Raw genomic sequence first — 18,952 nt, forward strand, 5'->3', positions numbered from 1 at the left:
GGGAGGGGACCATGGGGGGACCCCTGCCAGGCTCCATCCCCTGCCTGCTCCCCCAGCCCCCCTGACTGCCCTCTGCCTGCTCTCCCAGCACCCCCCCCCCCCCATGGCTGCCCTGCCTGGCCCCAGCTCCCAGTTCTTTAAAAAAAAAAAAAAAAAAAAGCCCCCACTCACCCTGGGTGATCCCTGCTGCTCTGTGTGGGGGGCTCTGCCACAATCCCCTATCCCCCACCCGCTCTCCCAGCCCCGATAGCTGTCCCACATAGCCCCAGCTCCTGGCTTTAAAAAAAAAAAAAAGACCCACACTCACCAGCTGCTGTGGCAGCCTCAGGGCTTCTGGGGGCTCATGGCAGAGCCCCCTAAGCAGCACAGGGCAGTGAGGTGCAGTAGAGATCACCCCCTGCCTGGCAGGAGCCAGTGAGTGGAGGGCTTTTTTGCTGGTTTTTTTTTTAAAGAGCCAGGTGCTGGGACTGGGCGGGGCAGCCATGGGGGTGGGGCTGGGAGAGGGGTCGGGGATGGAGGCTCATGGCAGAGTTCCCCATGCAGCGTGGGGCTGGGCAGGGCAGCAATTGACAGGGCTGGAAGAGCAAGCAGGAGTTAGGGCCTGTTTGATTCAGAGATTCAGCCGATCCGTTGGCGGCCAAATATCTGAATCAGATTGAGCCAAATCTATTCGGGACAGTGATTTGAATCACTGAATCAAATCGCTGTCCCCCGAATCGGCCAAATCCAAATCCAAATCCAAACCAAATACCAGCCGCTTTGCACAGGCCTATTAGTCGGCCCTCAGTTACATGGGTGCCTCCAACTACCTTGAAAAAAAGATGTGCCACCGTAACAGAAGACGATCAAGGAGAAAAATTAAAGGTTAAAACTATACTATGTAGGAGAAGGTACTAAAAGCATCTTCAACCTTTGCACTTATCATCTACCATATTCCAACTGCAATGTGTTCTATAAACTAATTTAGGGCTACTTAAATGTTGTCATGCAAGGTGATATAATCCTGAAAAGTACTTTCTACAATATGTTTGCAATGTGCTCTAAGGCCAGAAACAGGGTGATAATTAGCTCTGCTTAATTTGAGTAAATAAATTTTGAAAAGCTTCTAAACATTCATGTTCCTATGCTGCAGTCTTACAAAGCACTGTGTCCTTGTGAACGGGGAAATGTGTTCACATCAGGTATCCCAACTGTACTTTGACAGAGATTATGATTCATGCTAGCAGGCAATATTATGAACATAGCATCTCACTAACTTTCCAAAGGTGTTCACTTAAATGAATAACTGCTTGACTGGGGATAAACCTTATATCATTACTATACAGTATGTTAAAAATAATCTGTTAATTAGCTATGTTAATATTATAATAATAATATTATGGCAACTTGACAGGTCAGGTGTGAGGCAGTTACATAGATAACCAATCCCAGTGAATCTAGAAGTGCATGTGACTGACATACACACAGTCTCCCAACCAGATCCCAGAGGCCTGGCTCAGTAGTCACTGCATTAGTATACAGGCATGAAAGTTAATTACTTTTTATAGAAACAAACAAAACAGCAGAGGGAGGGAATCCAATCCTAACAGATGCCTGTCTCTTCAAATCTCATCAGCTTCATTAGGAATTTAGGGTGCCCAGCTACTCAATTAAACAGATGAAATATCTTTTTGGGGCAACCATCCCACACACAAGTCTTATGCAATTAATTTCTGAAGTAGTGATTGTGCCATTGTAATGCATGTGTAGAACTCCCATTAACCTGAAAGGAGTTTTGTGCATGCCTCAAGGAGAAAATAAACTGCTACATGCAGACAGAAGTCTTGTTCACTTCCTGTACTGCTTCACTTTTCCTGGGTTGGAGACCATTCTCTGGCTTACAGGAATACATTATTTTATATTTCAGTCTTCTGACACAAACATATGGGTGAGAATGACTCAGTGACTGCACCCAGAGATGGATTGAAACTCCGACACTAATTGCATGTATTCCCTTTATTGAACTGTACTAGTTATTGCAATCAGATTAAGTCACATTTATAAAGCAGACCATCCAGTTGCACTGAAACCGATTATATTCATTACATAGTTTTAATCACTGTCCGGTGAACTGGCAAATCCAATCAAAGCATTAGTCTTTAATTAAAAAAAATTAAAAAGAAATATTCAGACAATAGCCAAGCAATCACATCACAATGCACAATTACCTAAAGTTGCAATTAAAAGGCAGTTAACAAAAAAAAAATCACACCTAATCTTTAACTATCAATATAATACAAGAAGCAACAAAGGGCAACAGCATCAAAGCAGATTTATCTAACACTATAAATTCAGTCAGAAGCAGAAGCTCTAAAGTACACTAGCTGAAGCAGGACAATAAAAAATACTGAGCATGGAATACTTTTAATCTCTTCCATTAATATTCATTTCCAGCTGCTTATAATAGCAGCGCCTCATGGCCAAATCATTAGAGTTTTACATCTGGGTTGCAAATGACACTTTGATTGGATGTAATGTTCAAATGGTCCTCCCCACTGTGCCTCCGTCAAGTCTTCTGCAGAGAGGTGTCCTGTAGTGCCAGTGGCTCACTGTGCGTGCTGGCTCAATGTGTGGTTCTGGAAAGACGAAAAAAGGAGACATACATGAGGGGCAGAATAATAGAAAGCATGCCCATACCCTCCTACTCAGTACCATTTATGCAGAGCTCAACATAAAAGCTTCTCAATTATTACAAAACAAAATGCAATAAAGAAAAGGTACTCATAAGTAACAGCTGCCAATATGACACATTTGCTTTGTACTGATAGATCTGTTAATGCTGGCATGAACTTAGAAAAAAAAATTCTATCAACCAAACAGAGCCATGAGGTTTTTCAATACGTATAGGAAAAGCAGTAACACTTCCCAAGAAAAATCTGCCTTTAGGGAATCCCTTCACTGAAACAATTAAAAAAAATCTGAATCGCCGTGGGAACGCTTGCCATATTTTACTCTTTATTCTCACTAGTGACTGGTATAAGCACTGGCAGAAAGAGACACCAGATTGTGACACACACTTTTCAGTCCAAGAAATATTCCAGCAATAAGAGATGAAGCACCAGTTCAGACAACAAGGTAACATACACAGCAGAAAAAACAATGCTGGGCATAGACCCTAGAAATTAAATCTTTGTAAAGAATAGCTTGCTGTACAGCTCTTCATTTTTAGTAGCTGTAACCACCACATGCCATCACAATATTTCTGAACAGAGGAGGGAGACATTACAGTCCAGTCACACCACTTGATGCAGAAGCTGGATAAATCATGAAGCAATCTTGGAGCCATATTTTCAGTGCAATCCAAAGCAGTGTAAATTTTGCTCACACTAAAGCCCCAATTCTGGAAGCATGCATGGAGGTAATTATACTTCCATGCATATTCAACAGGACCATTTGTGTGACTAAAGGTAGCCTGCTGCATAGGCTTTTCAGGGCTGAGGCCTAAATGTTTTCAAATCTGCAGGGCTCTCCTGTCAGAATTCACACATTTCATTTTATTCCACGCTAGTTTTGTTCTACTGATTTCCATCTGCTTAGTCCTGGTGTTGTGCAGATCCATCAAACAGGAAGGAAAAGTTTCTAAAAGCAGAATGAATTTGGACTTCAAATTATTTATTTACAATGGCATTACTTCTAAACACATTAAGCTATTTTAACTTTTCATAAATCATCTGGCCCTTCTAAATTCTATTCACAGTTGTACCTCAATCAGAAAAAAAGCAGATCTGCTCCTTTATCATGGCAATGACATCTATCTAATGAAAACTGTCTTGTGGAAACATTTAACTAATGAACCTTCCATCCGCAAGCCTACTCTCTCTAGGTAGCAGTGACCCCATTTGAAGTCTGTATTATTTTCTCATCTGTGCATTCCCAATAACTGACCACCAGATGTCAGAAGTGCTGTTGAGTTCCTAAATCATGTCAAAAGTTATCAGCAATATTGTGTCAGGCGGACTTATGAAAGTCTATACAATGATGTTCGGGCTTCAACATGACAAAAGGGTAAGGGAAAGGCAGATGCATTTCGTTTTGAACATGCAAGGAATGATACCTTGTGAAAATAAAAGACAATCAATTAATGTAAAAAGAAAATGACTATAGTTTGTTTTGCATAAGGCTCATCTACAGCATAACAATTTTGTGCCTATATATTACAATACTAAATGAAGCTTAATATTTTAAAGTCAAAACCAGGGAAACAGACAGAAACAGAAAACTTGCTAAAGTACCATAAACTGCATCTGAATAATGTGAGAAGAAATCAGATTCAAAACTATGTTGCTTGTAGATGATTTAAATATGACCAAACCTAAAATCTGCCTTTTTTTCTGCACTTTGTTCTACACTGAGATTTTAGCAGTCTTACAGAAGAATGACCATTGCAATGCCGCACTTTATTCACAAAGGCAAAGGTAAGCAACAAAGTCATGGAATGGGACTAATGTAGCCAAGTAAGGCAGCAATCAGACTGATAAAAAAGCTTGTACATTAAGATAACTGAAAAGACCTTTTCCAAAAAAACAACTGATGAGGAACACGCAGCTGTCTCCCTGTGCTCAAGCATGCTCCTGAGCATTTTAACAATGGCCATTTCTAGTGCACTTCATTACAATTCTATTTTTAGGTCATCCTGAATACCAATAAAAAAAATGTGAAAGGTTTACCATCCTCAAATCGAAACAAGGCTATTCACGGTAGACAAATCCATACTTATTTAGGCAGTGTCATTGAAAAGATAATGCACAATCAGCACTAGAGGCAGGGTGCACAGTCTACAGTCAGGGAACATGATTTCAAACCTGTGTGGCTGCTGCATTGATTACACCAGGCAGGTCAATAAAGGAATGGTATGTGGCTCTAAATCTGATAATGAAGCTCTCATTGTGAACCCTCCCTTCTCAAACATGGGTTAATAATATGTTCTGAACACATCTAATACAAAGGACATACTGGTTGGGTGAGCAGAGTCTACATGAAGATGAGAACAGATTATGCCAAAGACAGCAGTTATTCAGAGCTGAGGTCATGTACAAGCTCATAAACCAAATACAAGCCATCTATCAGTAAAAAGGGCCAGATATACTTTTTCCATAAGCTGACCTTGATTTATTGTTAATAATTAGGGGAAACCTACTTTTTCTCACAGGCATTACAGGCAATCAACCTGCCAACTACACACTGCCCCAAATAATTAATAAATGAAGGGCCTTAAAAATCAAGATCTAGTATCCCTGGGCACAAATGTCTGTGGGTGCTAAATCCTTCATCTGCCTACAAAAAAGCTGCACTTCCATGAGCCAAACGGGCAAACATGCACAGCTTGCATACACAAGTACCTGGGTGTTCTTGACTGTGGGGATTCTGGATGTGATAACCCCACAAATACTGCAGGTGCAGACTTACAGCAATGTACCCACCTTCTGTCAGGATTTTCACGTGTCAAAATGTTTCAGACCACACAAATGTCCCTTCCATCCAAAGCCTAACTACTTCTGGCCTTCGCTATTTTCTTGTTTTTTCGTATTTGTAGTATGTGAGTTGGTTTATTGGCAGTGCACTGTACTGATCTTAAAAAGAGGCCACTTGTCCCCTTTCATGAGCATTTTTAACACGTTAGCCCAAACTTTGTAGCTGCTCACTGCTGACAACAGACAGCACCAAAACCAGATTTTCATCCCACATGAATTTCAGTCTGATCAGTAGTGACTTGAAAATCTATTTCAAGCTCTTTGAGGGGAGAAGTTAATTTATTATATATGCTAACCATGTAATAAATTAAATGAAATAGAGAAACTAAGTTTGGGCAATAAGAAAAACCTTTGACACACCTTACGTTGATGAGATAAGATACATTTTTTACTTCATCTTTTGTACTAAACCTGGACTCCTATACCAGACAGGTAGAAGTGTTAAATCTGAAGGCCAGTAAACAGGCTGCACATCTCAGTATACCTACACTACACACGTACCTGTGATAAGTAACCTTTTGTTGACCGACTGTGAAAATGCTCATTTCCTACCAACAGAAGGGTAGTTTAGAGCTGCAGTGGGAAACAAGACTGCCTCAAATGGCTATTTCAACACAGCAAGTTACACTTCAGAAAAAAAATGCTTAAAGGTGACCTGCAAAGGAAAACTGAAGCCACAGAAATTGATGCTATATCTTCCCCATCTCCCAGCCAGGCTCTTTTTGTGTACGAGTCCATGTATGTGCATTTATGTGTTTTGGCAAGGAAAGCAGCTTGCCATACTTTGACAAAAAACCAGGTACTAATGATTGTTTACAGTGCGTGTTAAGTCCTTTCACAAAATGAGAGTGCACTGCTATTACCCCAGAATACATCATTCCAAGCCAGCAACTGGAAAACTCTGCAGGAGTATCAACCCGTCTAGCAACAGCGGGGAAGTCCCAGCCTATGGCAAGGATGGGAAATTTAAGTTATGAAAAAAGCCAAACTCATCTATCATTCAAAATAGATGGCAATTCTGAAAGTTACATCCACTGAAAAAGACAGCTGCCTGAGCCCCATGGCTGCCTCAGTGCTCAAGGGGAATGAACTATTTCGGGAAGCAACAGTGACCCTGGAATTGGGTGACAGGTTTTGTGGACAATAAAATGATTTTAAAAATGACTAACTGCCACCTCTATGTGATCAAGAGCCCTCCAGTCTGGGTTGCCAGGGACTCTCCAGGTTTGCAGTTGCAGTTGGTTCAAGCCATCTTTGTTGGGTATCTTGGATGATCATTTCTTTGTTGTTTTATGTGTACATAGTATGATATTACTGAAGCAGTTGCATGGCAAACTCCATTTCACAATTTTTTATCAAAAAGAAAAGAAACCAATTTGGAAAATGATCATTTACAGCAGCGGAAAGCCCTCTTATAAGCTGTATAAAGATTGGGAGAAAGACTCAAAAAAAAAGGCAGTGCATGATGGAGCAAAGCTACAAGCCTGGCAGTCAAGCTGGGAGTCTCCCACACTGCAACACAATTCACTGCCAACAAGTCACAGGTGTACAACACGGGAGCAGGTGAAAAAAATAAAATGCAACTGCGAGGGGTGTGATAATGGTTTGAGGCCATAATACATTCAGTCTATGGTGCCATTGTGCATCTGTTATGTATTTAGAAATATACTGTCTATGCATCTGAGCATATATACCTCAAAGACCATATGTTATACAGGGGTTAAGAGATGGCACAACAACACTGGCAATATATGCAGTCCTCAAATGAAACTCATAAGCCTGCTACAACTTTATATATGAATTGGGACTCTTATTAAAGGTTATAAAGTGTCTCCCACACATTCTAAACCCCATTAAAATGAATAGAAACCTCTCATCAAATAATTTCAATAGAATTATGCAAATCATAGATTCACAGGACAAAGAGCCAACATACAACTTAACAGGTGATTAATCCATTGGGTGACCCAAAAATATGAGTATGTCTAGGTATTTGTGAGCATAAGTGTATAGCAAGTATTTTACTGCTCACACATCACTTCTTCAAAGTCAGTCTGATGAACATATTATTGTCTACCCAGACAACACACCAGGCTGCACTGAGCCAGGGTAAATGCAAGTTACTGTCACCACAGGCAGCAACACAAACTGGAAATGTTAACTCTAGTGGTGTTGTAATCATGCAATTGCATGGTCTCGTGACATCTGGGAAGATAATACCTATTAATCACTATATTTTTCCCAAGCTGGGAATCCTCCAGATCCTCATGAAAGCCTGGTGAATTTCTCCCCCTCATATTTTGTACCATGCACCCTTTATTCCCTTTACCTAGGGCATCTGAGTAGCTAAAAAGATCAGCACAGGACACTTCTCAGGGTGCAACCCCACACCATCATCCATCAGGTTCCTAGCCTAGCAACATGAGAAATTCCTTAACCTCTGCATTCCCTCATTTATTTCTTATGGACCTTAGCTCGGCAAGCGAGAGAAAGAAACCTTGTATTTAATATCAAAAACTTCTGCTGGTGAGATCTGCATGTAACCCTGGCCCTCATGTTCAGTCAATAGTAAATCATGCTCCTCAGTGCAAATGTCCATTCACAAGCACCCCCATTTGAATATTAAAAAAGTCCAACAAAAAAAAACCAACCTCACAACAGAATATTTAAACAGTGAGGAAGCATCATCTGTACAAAAAAACATTTTTACAAAAAACATTTTTTGCCTTGTTTGAAACCAACTGGCTCTAAATACCTCTAAAATACCTCACTTTTTTTTTTAAAGTATGAAATGTTATATATTTTTCCCATTAATAGCAACCTATCAATAAAGATCAAAATCTTTGTGCCTTGACTTTATAAAGAGATTACTTCAGACAGAGGACACAAGAAGGCCCTTGCTTTAGCCATTGGAGATTATCGCTCCCTATGGAAAAACAATGAGCCTTAAATTGGTGCTGCACTAATCCTAAACTTGAGAGGCATTCAGAGGATGTCATGACCAACAAGAGAGAGGGGAGAATAAAATTTTAAAAAATTCAGAAAAGAGAGAGAATGCTGATCACAGAATAAATGGCTTTATTTAATTTTATTTTAATTGTATTGTTTTGGTTGCTGCCTTCCCTTTGCTGTAACACTCTAAAGAAAAATCACCTTTGCACCCCCTTGCAGTTTGTATGTGCTTATTTTTAGAACTGTTTGACAATTATCCAAGGGTCTAAGACTAACAGATGGCCTGTCTTAAAGCCTCATATGTTCACTAGTTTGCACTTCTGACAAACAGTAAATGTACTCAAGAGTGTGCCATAAACAGAGCTGAATGAATACTCAGAACACAATTTAGTTAATACACTTCATTAAAACTGATAGTGGTAACCAATGTTTCCCATAAAACCAGGTGTTAATTCCCCTTCCAATTGTTTCAGGTAACTCTTATACAGAGACACTTGTATATTTAGTTCTTAGTTTTTCAGGAAATACAGTGTTCTTTTCTTTCCCCTGATGTTTCACCCACTACATAAAATGCTTGTAACAAGTGAACTCCAAGTTATCATGGCACTCAATAAAAAAAATTGTCAGGCAAGACAGGTTCACATGTCCCCATTTTATTTGAAGAATCCCTTGAAATTGTGGTAGAGGTAGAGGCAAACGAAAGGTGGAATATCCTTTGTGAAAGAAAAGTCTGCCTGTCTTACTGCTTCCCTCACATCTTTGGAAATCTGATAACTTGCCATGCGTCAGTCAGTGTCAATGTTAGCACACTTTAGGATTACACTTGAATGAATACAGTTAGGAATCTCTCCCTTACAAGTTACTGAGCTTTTTTTTAAACCACTTCTGGTTTCTAAGAAAATATTTTTGGAGGATCTGTTCTAGTTAAAAAGTCAAGCTGAAAATTTCAGGTGAAAAATCTTAATCATACCTATTCCTGGGGCCAAATTTGTCCCTTTGGTGCACTGCAACTACAGATTTACATCAGGCTGAATGTGGCCCTCAGTCTGCAGTCTTATCTTTGCACACAATCGGTAATCAGAACTGAGCAGTTCAGTCTGCTCTCAGTGTAAATCTGGAGACATTTCACTGACGTCAGCATAGTTCCACCCAGATATATAACTAGCATAAGGGAGCTCCAGAATGGGTTCTTAGCCTGTAGTCAGTGGAACAATTCAGAAGTCATAAAATATTTACAGAAGAGACAATCCGCTTTCTACATGACAATCTAACTACCATCTTCATTTGGAAAAAAATACCTCCAATGAAGGATCCCTATTGCAATGTATGAGCATATCACATTCTTTTCAAAAATCTTACCAAAAGAAATAACACTTCTGTGTCCATATTATGCATCAGTGGCCTATGTGCTTCTTTTCTGGCATTTTCAGGTATGAATTACCTCTGCAACCATTATTTTCTCTATATTTACTTTGCTCTTCAGTTTGCTATACCATAACATTTTATTGCATTTTGGTGGAAATTTTCATTTCATTCTCCATATTTTATCTTATATTTCCTATAATGTTTATATTTCCTATCAATGTTTCCCCAATCATAGTATTTTACTTACAATTGCAATAGGATTCTTGAGGAATGTATGAACTACAGAAATTCCCAGTTAAGACTGCTTATAATTATTCAGACCTTGCAACCTCACCTATCAGGAACACTGTAGTGTCCCTCCTCAGCACTTACACCCATTTTCTTCCCTAAAAGCTCAGAATAAAGCAGGGCAGAAGCATGAAGAATTAACTCCTCCAAACAATAGCTTGTGTTTGGCATAGTTTCACATTTTGAGACACTACTTTGAGCCTTACATATCCTATTAAGTATTAAATATTTCACTGAATGTGTTCCCTCTGAAAACAGTGGATAAAATGCTGTTGTGAAAAAGCAAACTAAAACCCATGGGAAAATTTCTTTACTACAACGCTTTGGAAATAAAAACCACTGGAGAATACATTATTAAGAGATAACCAGAGTCTTCTGTTAGAGAAACTAGCCGTAAACACACTATGATTCACTCATGCACCCACTGAAACAAGGAAGCTAATAATACCTGTCTGGAGGGACTGTGTACTCCTGAGAATTTTACTCAGAAATGCAAATTTATCAGCATCTTTGTGATTTGTAGTCTGCAGTGTGTCATGCAGAATATCAAAATAAGCTAAGGGGCGAGACTTACACTTCTTAAATGTAAAGGGAGGCGTACAAATTTAATTACTATTGTCAGAAGCACATGAAAATGGAATATTTTTAGAACTCCTACACTTACGCCCCCCTCCTCCTACCCCATCATTTCCATCTGACTGAGTACTGGAGTTTTTGTTTATCCAAAGTATAGAAAAGGGAATGCAGAATCCCCATACACTATTCTGTTGACAATAGTTGGCCCTTTAACCTCAACTTGGACAGTCCACAATTTTCTTGGGGAGTTGTTGATGCCTCCTACTCACCAGTGTTTGAAGTTCTCAGGAATACTTAAGCACACAAAGGGCTGGCTTCTGCTCTCCGATACGTGGGCATGCACCACTGTGCACGTTGTAATAATCAGCTACTGTGCCTGCATGGGCAGTAGTTCATCTGCTAAACACACAGTGCTCGGTTTGCCTGACTGTTTGGAGTTGAAGATCCGAAACCAACATTCAGAACTGTCCGCAGGAAGACAATGAAACCTGTTCTAATATATTGAGTCCATGGACTAATCTAAAAAACCTCACACACACACCCTCCCCCCACTCCCTGCACTAAGCCAAAGACTTCAGTGGCAGTCCCAGTGCTGATCTATTTTTTTCCATTTACAGGTCCAACTCTGGGAAACAAAGTGTTTCAAAATCATTTGCGAGCGGGAAACTATTTTCCTGTAATCCTCATTAGCTTCTGCTCTTAGAAATATGTCACTGTGGATCATAGCTTTGTTGATTTATTTGAAGCCTATCTGAAGCATATTGTGTTAATCCCTCCTTGATCTAAGGTAAATTACATTGCTGAGGCCTGTTAATTGTTCATTTCTTTGAGGGCTGGCATCATCATTACGATACCCTTTGCAGATCTTCTATAAACACAAATCAATTCCATGATTTCATCTACAATCTAGAACTGGCTTGACACCAGTGATCACCTTATCTTTTTACTTTAAACGCACTTAAACCAAAGGGAAATGCTCAAAATAATGCTGATGAGTCTCATCAGTCACATGCACAGGCAAAATAAGTTTGGGAATATAAATCAGCAAAAGCCAAGAAATTCAGAGTTGAACCTGAAACACTATTCTTTAACCTGCTCTACTGTTCATGGGTATAACAGGAGTCATTGAACAGCAGCTGGTTTCATAGAGTTTATTTGTTACAATATTTAGCTGTAACTGGAGTGAAGGTGAGAGTAGAAAACACTTTCAGCCTTAATTGCAAATTTGATTACATTTAGTAGTTTTGGTCCCAAACCAAACCCTAGAGTCTTCAATGAAGGCAACATTGATGGGTGTTTTGTCTGAAAAAAGACTGTAGAGTCAAATTCAGCCCTGGAATAAACAGATACAACTGCACTGACTTCAAAAGATTTGTGCCACTTAGGGTGGAAACAGACATTATAAGAACATAAGAAGTGCTATTCTAAGTTCAGACCAACAGTTCAGCTAGCCCAGCATCCTCTCTTTGACAGTGGCAGAAGTAGATGCTTTGTGCCACCTTAAAAATTCTGACAAATACATGTCCATGCTTCTTCTTGTACCACAAATGCCCAAAATTTGTGACTGTGATATAGATGGTATTAATTCGTGCCACTTTATTGTGGCAGACATTGGCTTTATTATGGTGGGAGAGTGTGGTCCGTCCAGAACTGCCTGCGCTTTTCAGCTGCCCCAAGCAAGTGCTCTCAGGATTTGAGAGGCCCAATTCTGCATGCCCCAGGAATTCCTGCACAGAATCAGGTCCCAGGAGTGCATGCTTGATTTGTGAAGTTTACAGAGATACACCTCAGATATTACCTGGGCATATCTCTGTAACAGGGGAAAGCAGAAAACACACCCTGGGCAATCTCTGGGGTCTGTCTCTAAAACTGCTTACAAAAATGAACCTCAGAGATTCCCTAGGCCATGTCTCCACATGCAAAGAAAGCTAGGGTCCCACACTCAGAGGTGCACCCCAGAGAATGCCCCGGGCATGTCTCTGCAAGCAGGAAACCCCAGCTTTCCTCACTTACCAAGATGTGCCCTAAGGAATCTCCAAAGCATGTCTCTGTAAATGGGGAAGATGTTGCCTGCTGTCATGCAGGATCAGGTCTCTGCCTGATGTGGGATAACAGGTGATGTGTATTTCACCCAATGAAGCAGATCAGCCATAGCAGGATACATCCCACCACAGCTGATCCATTTCATTTGGCAATGTTTGTTTTTACCCTGACAAGAAGACTGTAAGACATCAACAAATTCCTCATCTGTAGCTTTTTTAAAAGTAAGACTATAAGTTAAACTCCCTGTAATGGAATATTGATATGGCATGCTATACTGACAATGGAGCATGAATACAATTTTCTTGATGACAGATAAATATGAATCTCTGTCATCTAGTATGCACAGGCTGTTTCATCAAACTCCCATTTGATGGACTGCCTAGTCAATGCCATGTTACCCTGGACATAATGGCTCTGTTATTGCAGGTTTCCAACTCCAAAGGGCACATATTATGGGGTAGAGAGTTCCCCTAATAAGAGTTTGTATGCTATGAAATAGCAAGGCCACAGCCTGTAGTACATAATGTGTCTCCTCTCTATTGTAATATTTGCTGCCTGGAGAGAGAAATCTACAACCATTAAGTCTGATCAGCTTCCTCTCACCTAATTCAGACAAATAAACTTAAATCTGCTATTTGTATGAATAAGTCTCAGTCCTGCATGTATAATAATGAGGGCAAAATACTGCCAAGAGAAGATGTCCTCACCAAGACATCTCTATGCAACACAGTGATGAGATATCACTATCTTGAAAAGTGTTTGTTAAAATGCGTGGCTGTAACCAGTCGAATTTCCCAACCAGCCTATCCAGTTACCTTGGTGTGGGTACTCTAAGGAAATTAAAATTCCTTAATGCCAGCAACTGTATTTTTAAAAAAAACAAAAGCAAAAACATTCCATCTTAATGCAATAAGCGCTAAACATGTGCGAGGAACAATGGAGTATAGAATTTACTGATATTTTTCAAACAAATTCAGATTGTTTTATATTATCTAAAACTCCTCTGAATTCCTTTTGGGGATGTTGAATCATATGTTATGATGTATTAAAGATACACTGTATAATAGATTGCTAATGTTCTGTTAATTTTGAAACTTGCATGGACAGAGTAAATTGTTATCTTTCCGGCCATTAAAATTTACTGTATTAATCCGGGTCACTGCACATACTTCACAAAGTCTGTAAGCTACAAATTCCTTTGCCATTTTTGTTTAAGAAAAGCAGATTGCAAAGTAAGCACAATTCTAAAACAAACTACGTTTCCTGAACTATTTTTACCTTTCTCTGTCCACCCATCCCCCACAGATCCAAGCATCACATGGAACTTCTGCTCCTCCAATTTTATTGTTAAATCAGAATATTTATTGCATAATAGTATTATTATCAGCAACTTGGAACTCTTTCAAACTAAGTTTTTAAGAAAATTCAACTTTGGGGCTCCAGGTTTAACATGGAGGTAGAGGTGGAGGTGGAGGTGGAGATGTCTCTTAAAATGTATTGCAACTTCCTGACAGTAGGGAGTTAAAATGGAAATACTGACACAGCTTGGTGGCAAAACTTCAATGCTAAAACAATCATACATACAACTTCAGGAGTAGAAAGGCAGGTTACGAAGCTACTTTTGAATTGCCCCCATCTCTTTTTGTGCTCTCTGACCCTTCTTATAGAGCTCCCTTCTTCCTGACCCCCTACCAGGCCTGCTTCACATATCTGACCCTGGAGACCTAGGTTGCACCACAAATGAGAATGAGCCAAACAATGAGAACTAGGTGGGAACTTCTTTCAAGTCAGTCTGTGCTCTTTAAATCAGACAGAGAGTCTGCTTCTGAGTTATGCAATACAGGACAGGGAAAACCTTCCCTGTCTTTCTGACCCAGCATCCAGGGATAAATATGTTACTTCCACAAGAAATTCATGACTTGAAAGGTTGAGGATCTAAAGGGATTCAAATCTGAATCTCCCATTTGGCAGCGCAGACACACCCTTGGCCTGTTAACTCATTTTACAATTCCTTCAAATAATAAAAATATCTGAATGCCCTGTGCATAACACAGTATTAGAAAATACCAGTCTAATATCAATCCTCTGTTCCCAGAGTAAAACATAGCCTTCAAAACTACAATGTACATACATACACAATTTTTAAGCTTGTTGGGAAAAACAAGATGTTTGCCATTAATTTATTATCTTCCTGGGAAAAATGATACAGAGGACAAAAGAGGCAGTGTTTTCTCCTTCTCCAGCTGTTTTTGAAATATAATAATTTATTACTCTTGGATATAAAATTTCAGATTAAATGAAATCCCTAAACTTAGAGACACTGCATAGTAGAATCTGGGGTAGTACTTCTTTTCATTTTGGGAAATGAAGTGTTTAATGTGCTGTACTGTTAACCATTAACCTTAAAAATCTGGGGAAAAAACCCCTAGCAATTAGATGACAGACACTAGATGCAAGTTTCTAGGTATATGTTTAGTTACATTATGCTCAGAGTTAAAAATACCTGGTTACTAAAAAAGATTTTTCAGTCTACTGGGGTTCATCCATATTGAGACTAAGATGTTTATTTTATCGTGGTGCAGGGCCTGGAATTTCTTCTAGAATTTTTTGCCATTTTACTTCAAAGTTGTTAATACAGTCTGTACATCTGACTTAATATTACATAGGAAAAGCCTGAAGTTAACAACACTAATGTATTTTCTCCTGGAAACAGAAAATAAAAGAAAAAGAAAACACCCTCCAAACTTTTAGTTCAAATATTGAAGGCAAATGTAAAAATCTAGAGGATACATTCTTAACTGTTGCAAATATGTCCATTTGTCTACAAACTAACTAGTGACTGAAACTGATTATTTCACTGAAATATAATTCTAAGTCCACTTGAATTTTTCCTCATTTAGTAATAAAGCTGGTGGATGGATCGATGTTGACCTGGGAGGGTGTGGGCAGTGGAGTCCCCCAGGGCTTAGTCCCTGGGCCGGTGCTGTTCAACATCTTCATTAGCGACCTGGACGAGGGTGTGGAGAGCACCCTGTTCAAGTTCGCTGATGACACCAAGCTGTGGGGTAAAGTGAATACACTGACTGGCAGGCAGGGACCGCATCCAGGCAGACCTGGATAGGTTAGAGTAGTGGGCAGATCTGAACAGGATGCAGTTCAACAAGGACAAGTGCAGGGTGCCGCACCTGGGGAGAGGGAACCATCATTATGGTTAAAGGTTAGGGGCTGACCCTCTCAGCAGCACAGAGGCAGAGAGAGATCTTGGAGTCATGACTGACTCCAGGATGAATATGAGTTGCCAATGCGATGAAGCAATAGGCAGAGCCAACCGCACCCTGTCATGCATCAACAGGGGCATCACTAACAGATTCAGAGAGGTCTTGCTCCCCCTCTATGCAGCGCTGGTCAGGCCGCAGCTGGAGTACTGTGTCCAGTTCTGGGCGCCGCACTTCAAGAGGGACATGGGGAACCTGGAGAGGGTCCAGAGGAGGCCACTCGTATGATTGGGGGCCTCCGTGGCCAGCCCTATGAGGAGAGGCTGAGGGACCTGAATCTCTTCAGTCTCTGCAAGAGGAGACTGAGGGGGGATCTTGTGGCTGCCCCTTATCAGGGGCCAGCAGCAGGGACTCAGGGAAAGTCTGTTCACCAGGGCCCCCCTTGGAGTCACCAGGAACAATGGCCACAAGCTGAGGGAGGATAGGTTTAGGTTAGATATTAGGAAGAACTACTTCACTGTAAGGGTGGCCAGAGCCTGGAATAGGCTTCCCAGAGAGGTGGTGCTCTCGCCTTCCCTGGAAATATTCCAGAAGAGACTGGATAGGCACCTGGCTGGGGTCTTATGATTCCTCCCACCCCCAGTGCTCTTCCTGCCCATTGCAGGGGGGTCAGACTTGATGATATGTCTAGGTCCCTTCCAACTCACTGATTCCATGATTCTATGAAAGTTAATGCCTTTCAGTAACTTGGAGGCTTTTGAATGGCAATTTCCATTTAAGCAGGTTTTGGTTCACTTTGCAAATAAAAAAAATGTAAATAGCAAATGTATTTTCTTTCAAAAGGTCAAATTGAGCTTTTTAAAAAATAAGCAGCATTTCAGCAAGCCAGACGGGACAAAACTCCATTCAAATAAACGGTCTGTGTAATGATTTAGAATCGCGACAGCCTCGGATTTCTTGAATGGGTTGTAGTATAGATTTTGGCACAAACAGACTGATATGTTCAAGCTTACATCTCTTTTACTGCAGACAAGAAATTCACTAAAATATATAAATAATGAATGTGGCCAGGGATCTCTGCTGGTACTACTGCTGGTTCTGCAAGATGCTGGAACAGAAACACAGAATGCTCCATGTTTTTGTTATTAGTAAATGCTTGTTCTCCTACAACAAACACAGCATATTTTATCTGAAATGGCTTTTGTAGCACATACAATATAAGTTTCAACCCTCTAAAAGTGCCAGTAAATTGCAGAAAGATAAGTTACAAAGACGTACTTAATTTGCTGTGATGAATTGTGTGCATGCTTCAGTGATCAAAACTGCAGCTGAGACCTATTATATTTAATGATCTAGACGTTTCTTGTGAAAACACTCAAGCATATATTGTTATGTCTGGACGAGCAACCTCGTTTTGCTCTAGCAGCAAGCAAATGAAGAGGCTGCACTTTCAAAAGCATGCTGCACACTGCTTTCAATGAGCTATTTAAACTAGAGAGATGGAACCAGTTCTACTACTTCCTTATATTATGTTTATAGTCTGCCCCTTCAAATGCACAGCTCCGTGTTCCTTGGAAAACTAAATCAGTTCCTTTGGACTACAGTGACACCTACAGGAGGAAGCAGAACTAATCTCAGCTATTGGACCATAAGCTGTTTACAGCAGCAAGGAAAATTGGGAAAGACCACAGCAATGGCTTTTTTCAGATATTCCCTCTTCTTTCCTTCAGTAGATGTCTAGACATAAAGTGACAGATGGAAAATCTTTTGGAGAAAGAAAATGGCTGTTAGTGTTATTAGGACAAGTGCAATACAGTACAGGACTAAAATATCATATAAAACTAAGTGAAGTCTATGAGGCAGCAGAGCCATCCTAGGGAAGGGAAGGAGGTATGCTGTGTGAGCCATCACCATGAGGAAGGTTTATGATTTTGAACATGTAGCGTCTCCTGGGCACTCAGGTAGAGCACAGGGTATCAGGACTTGCTACCCACTTAAAATGGAAGTGCAGATGCACTTCTATGATGCCCTCCTGAAAGTGCTACCTCCCAGTTCTCTAAAAATAACCTCCCCAATGGTGGGATCCACCTGCCACCCCTGAGCATCCAGAGTCATACTCACTGTCTACTGGGTGAATGTGTGGTGGATTCCTGTACCTCTGTCTTTGCTAGGTCACCCATGTCAGAGTAGACATTATCTGACCAACAGGGAAAGATGATGATGGCCTCATATTAAAGGGCCTGGGAATCAGAGAATCTGGGCTTTAGGTCTGTCTCTGCCCCAGTGTCCCAAGTGGGTATGAGCAAGTTCCCTCAAGTTCTGCTTCTCACCTCATCTGTAAAACAGGGGTCATCTGAACCTTAGGTAAGTGCTGGTAAGCTTGTAAAGCATGTCAATCTCTGCAGACAAACGGGACTACAGACTAAATATGCTGACAACTGACAGTGTTGTCACTACACATTCAAGAGCTGCTTTTTCTTCCTCCCAAGCCAGCCAATCCCAATTCAATCATTACTGTTCAACAATGTGGAATGAAACACAAGTATGTGTAACTGTCTCTAAAAGAATGGCTTTTGAAGTGCCATTTCATTCATCTGCTGAGCAGTGAAAGACCCACACACCAGTAATCTGTGGTAGTGTGGTAAGGAGTGAAGAAAAGATATTTGTTAATTGTTGACATAACAAAATTAATTTTCCATCCATAAACTTTTTCTCCTCTCTCCTGTGAGCTCTGATGCAATGTTACTGACTGGCACAACTGAAATGCCAACTTGCATTTCTCATCATTAATTTCTCTCTAAATGTCATTAGTAATTGTTATTGCCAGACCAGAGACTGCAATCTGGTCTTTGAGAAGGAAAATCCATTTCTCATTTCTTCTCCTGTGTTACCTCCTTTTGGTCTTGAATGGATATTTAATAGTAACATACTCCAACATGCTGTTTCAAACAAAATGGGAGGATATCAGTGTATTATACCTGTTTTATTTATTTTAATACAATA

General features: G+C 40.3%; 1 protein-coding gene across 7 annotated transcripts in view; it reads right to left on the reverse strand.

Moving 5' to 3' along the window:
• Nucleotides 1-1,985: 1,985 nt before the first annotated feature.
• Nucleotides 1,986-18,952, reverse strand: part of ZNF423 (zinc finger protein 423) — a 316,969-nt gene continuing 300,002 nt past the window's right edge. For all 7 annotated transcript variants that reach the window (XM_090063764.1, XM_090063768.1, XM_090063765.1 and 4 more), the window contains one exon: nucleotides 1,986-2,615. In XM_090063764.1, the coding sequence (XP_089919890.1) occupies nucleotides 2,586-2,615 (30 nt within the window). In that variant the 3' untranslated portion in view covers nucleotides 1,986-2,585. The remainder of the gene's footprint in view (nucleotides 2,616-18,952) is intronic.

Source organism: Crocodylus siamensis, chromosome 9, assembly GCF_052110815.1.
Source record: "Crocodylus siamensis isolate JL-2025a chromosome 9, ASM5211081v1, whole genome shotgun sequence".
NCBI classification, from domain to species: Eukaryota; Metazoa; Chordata; order Crocodylia; family Crocodylidae; genus Crocodylus; species Crocodylus siamensis.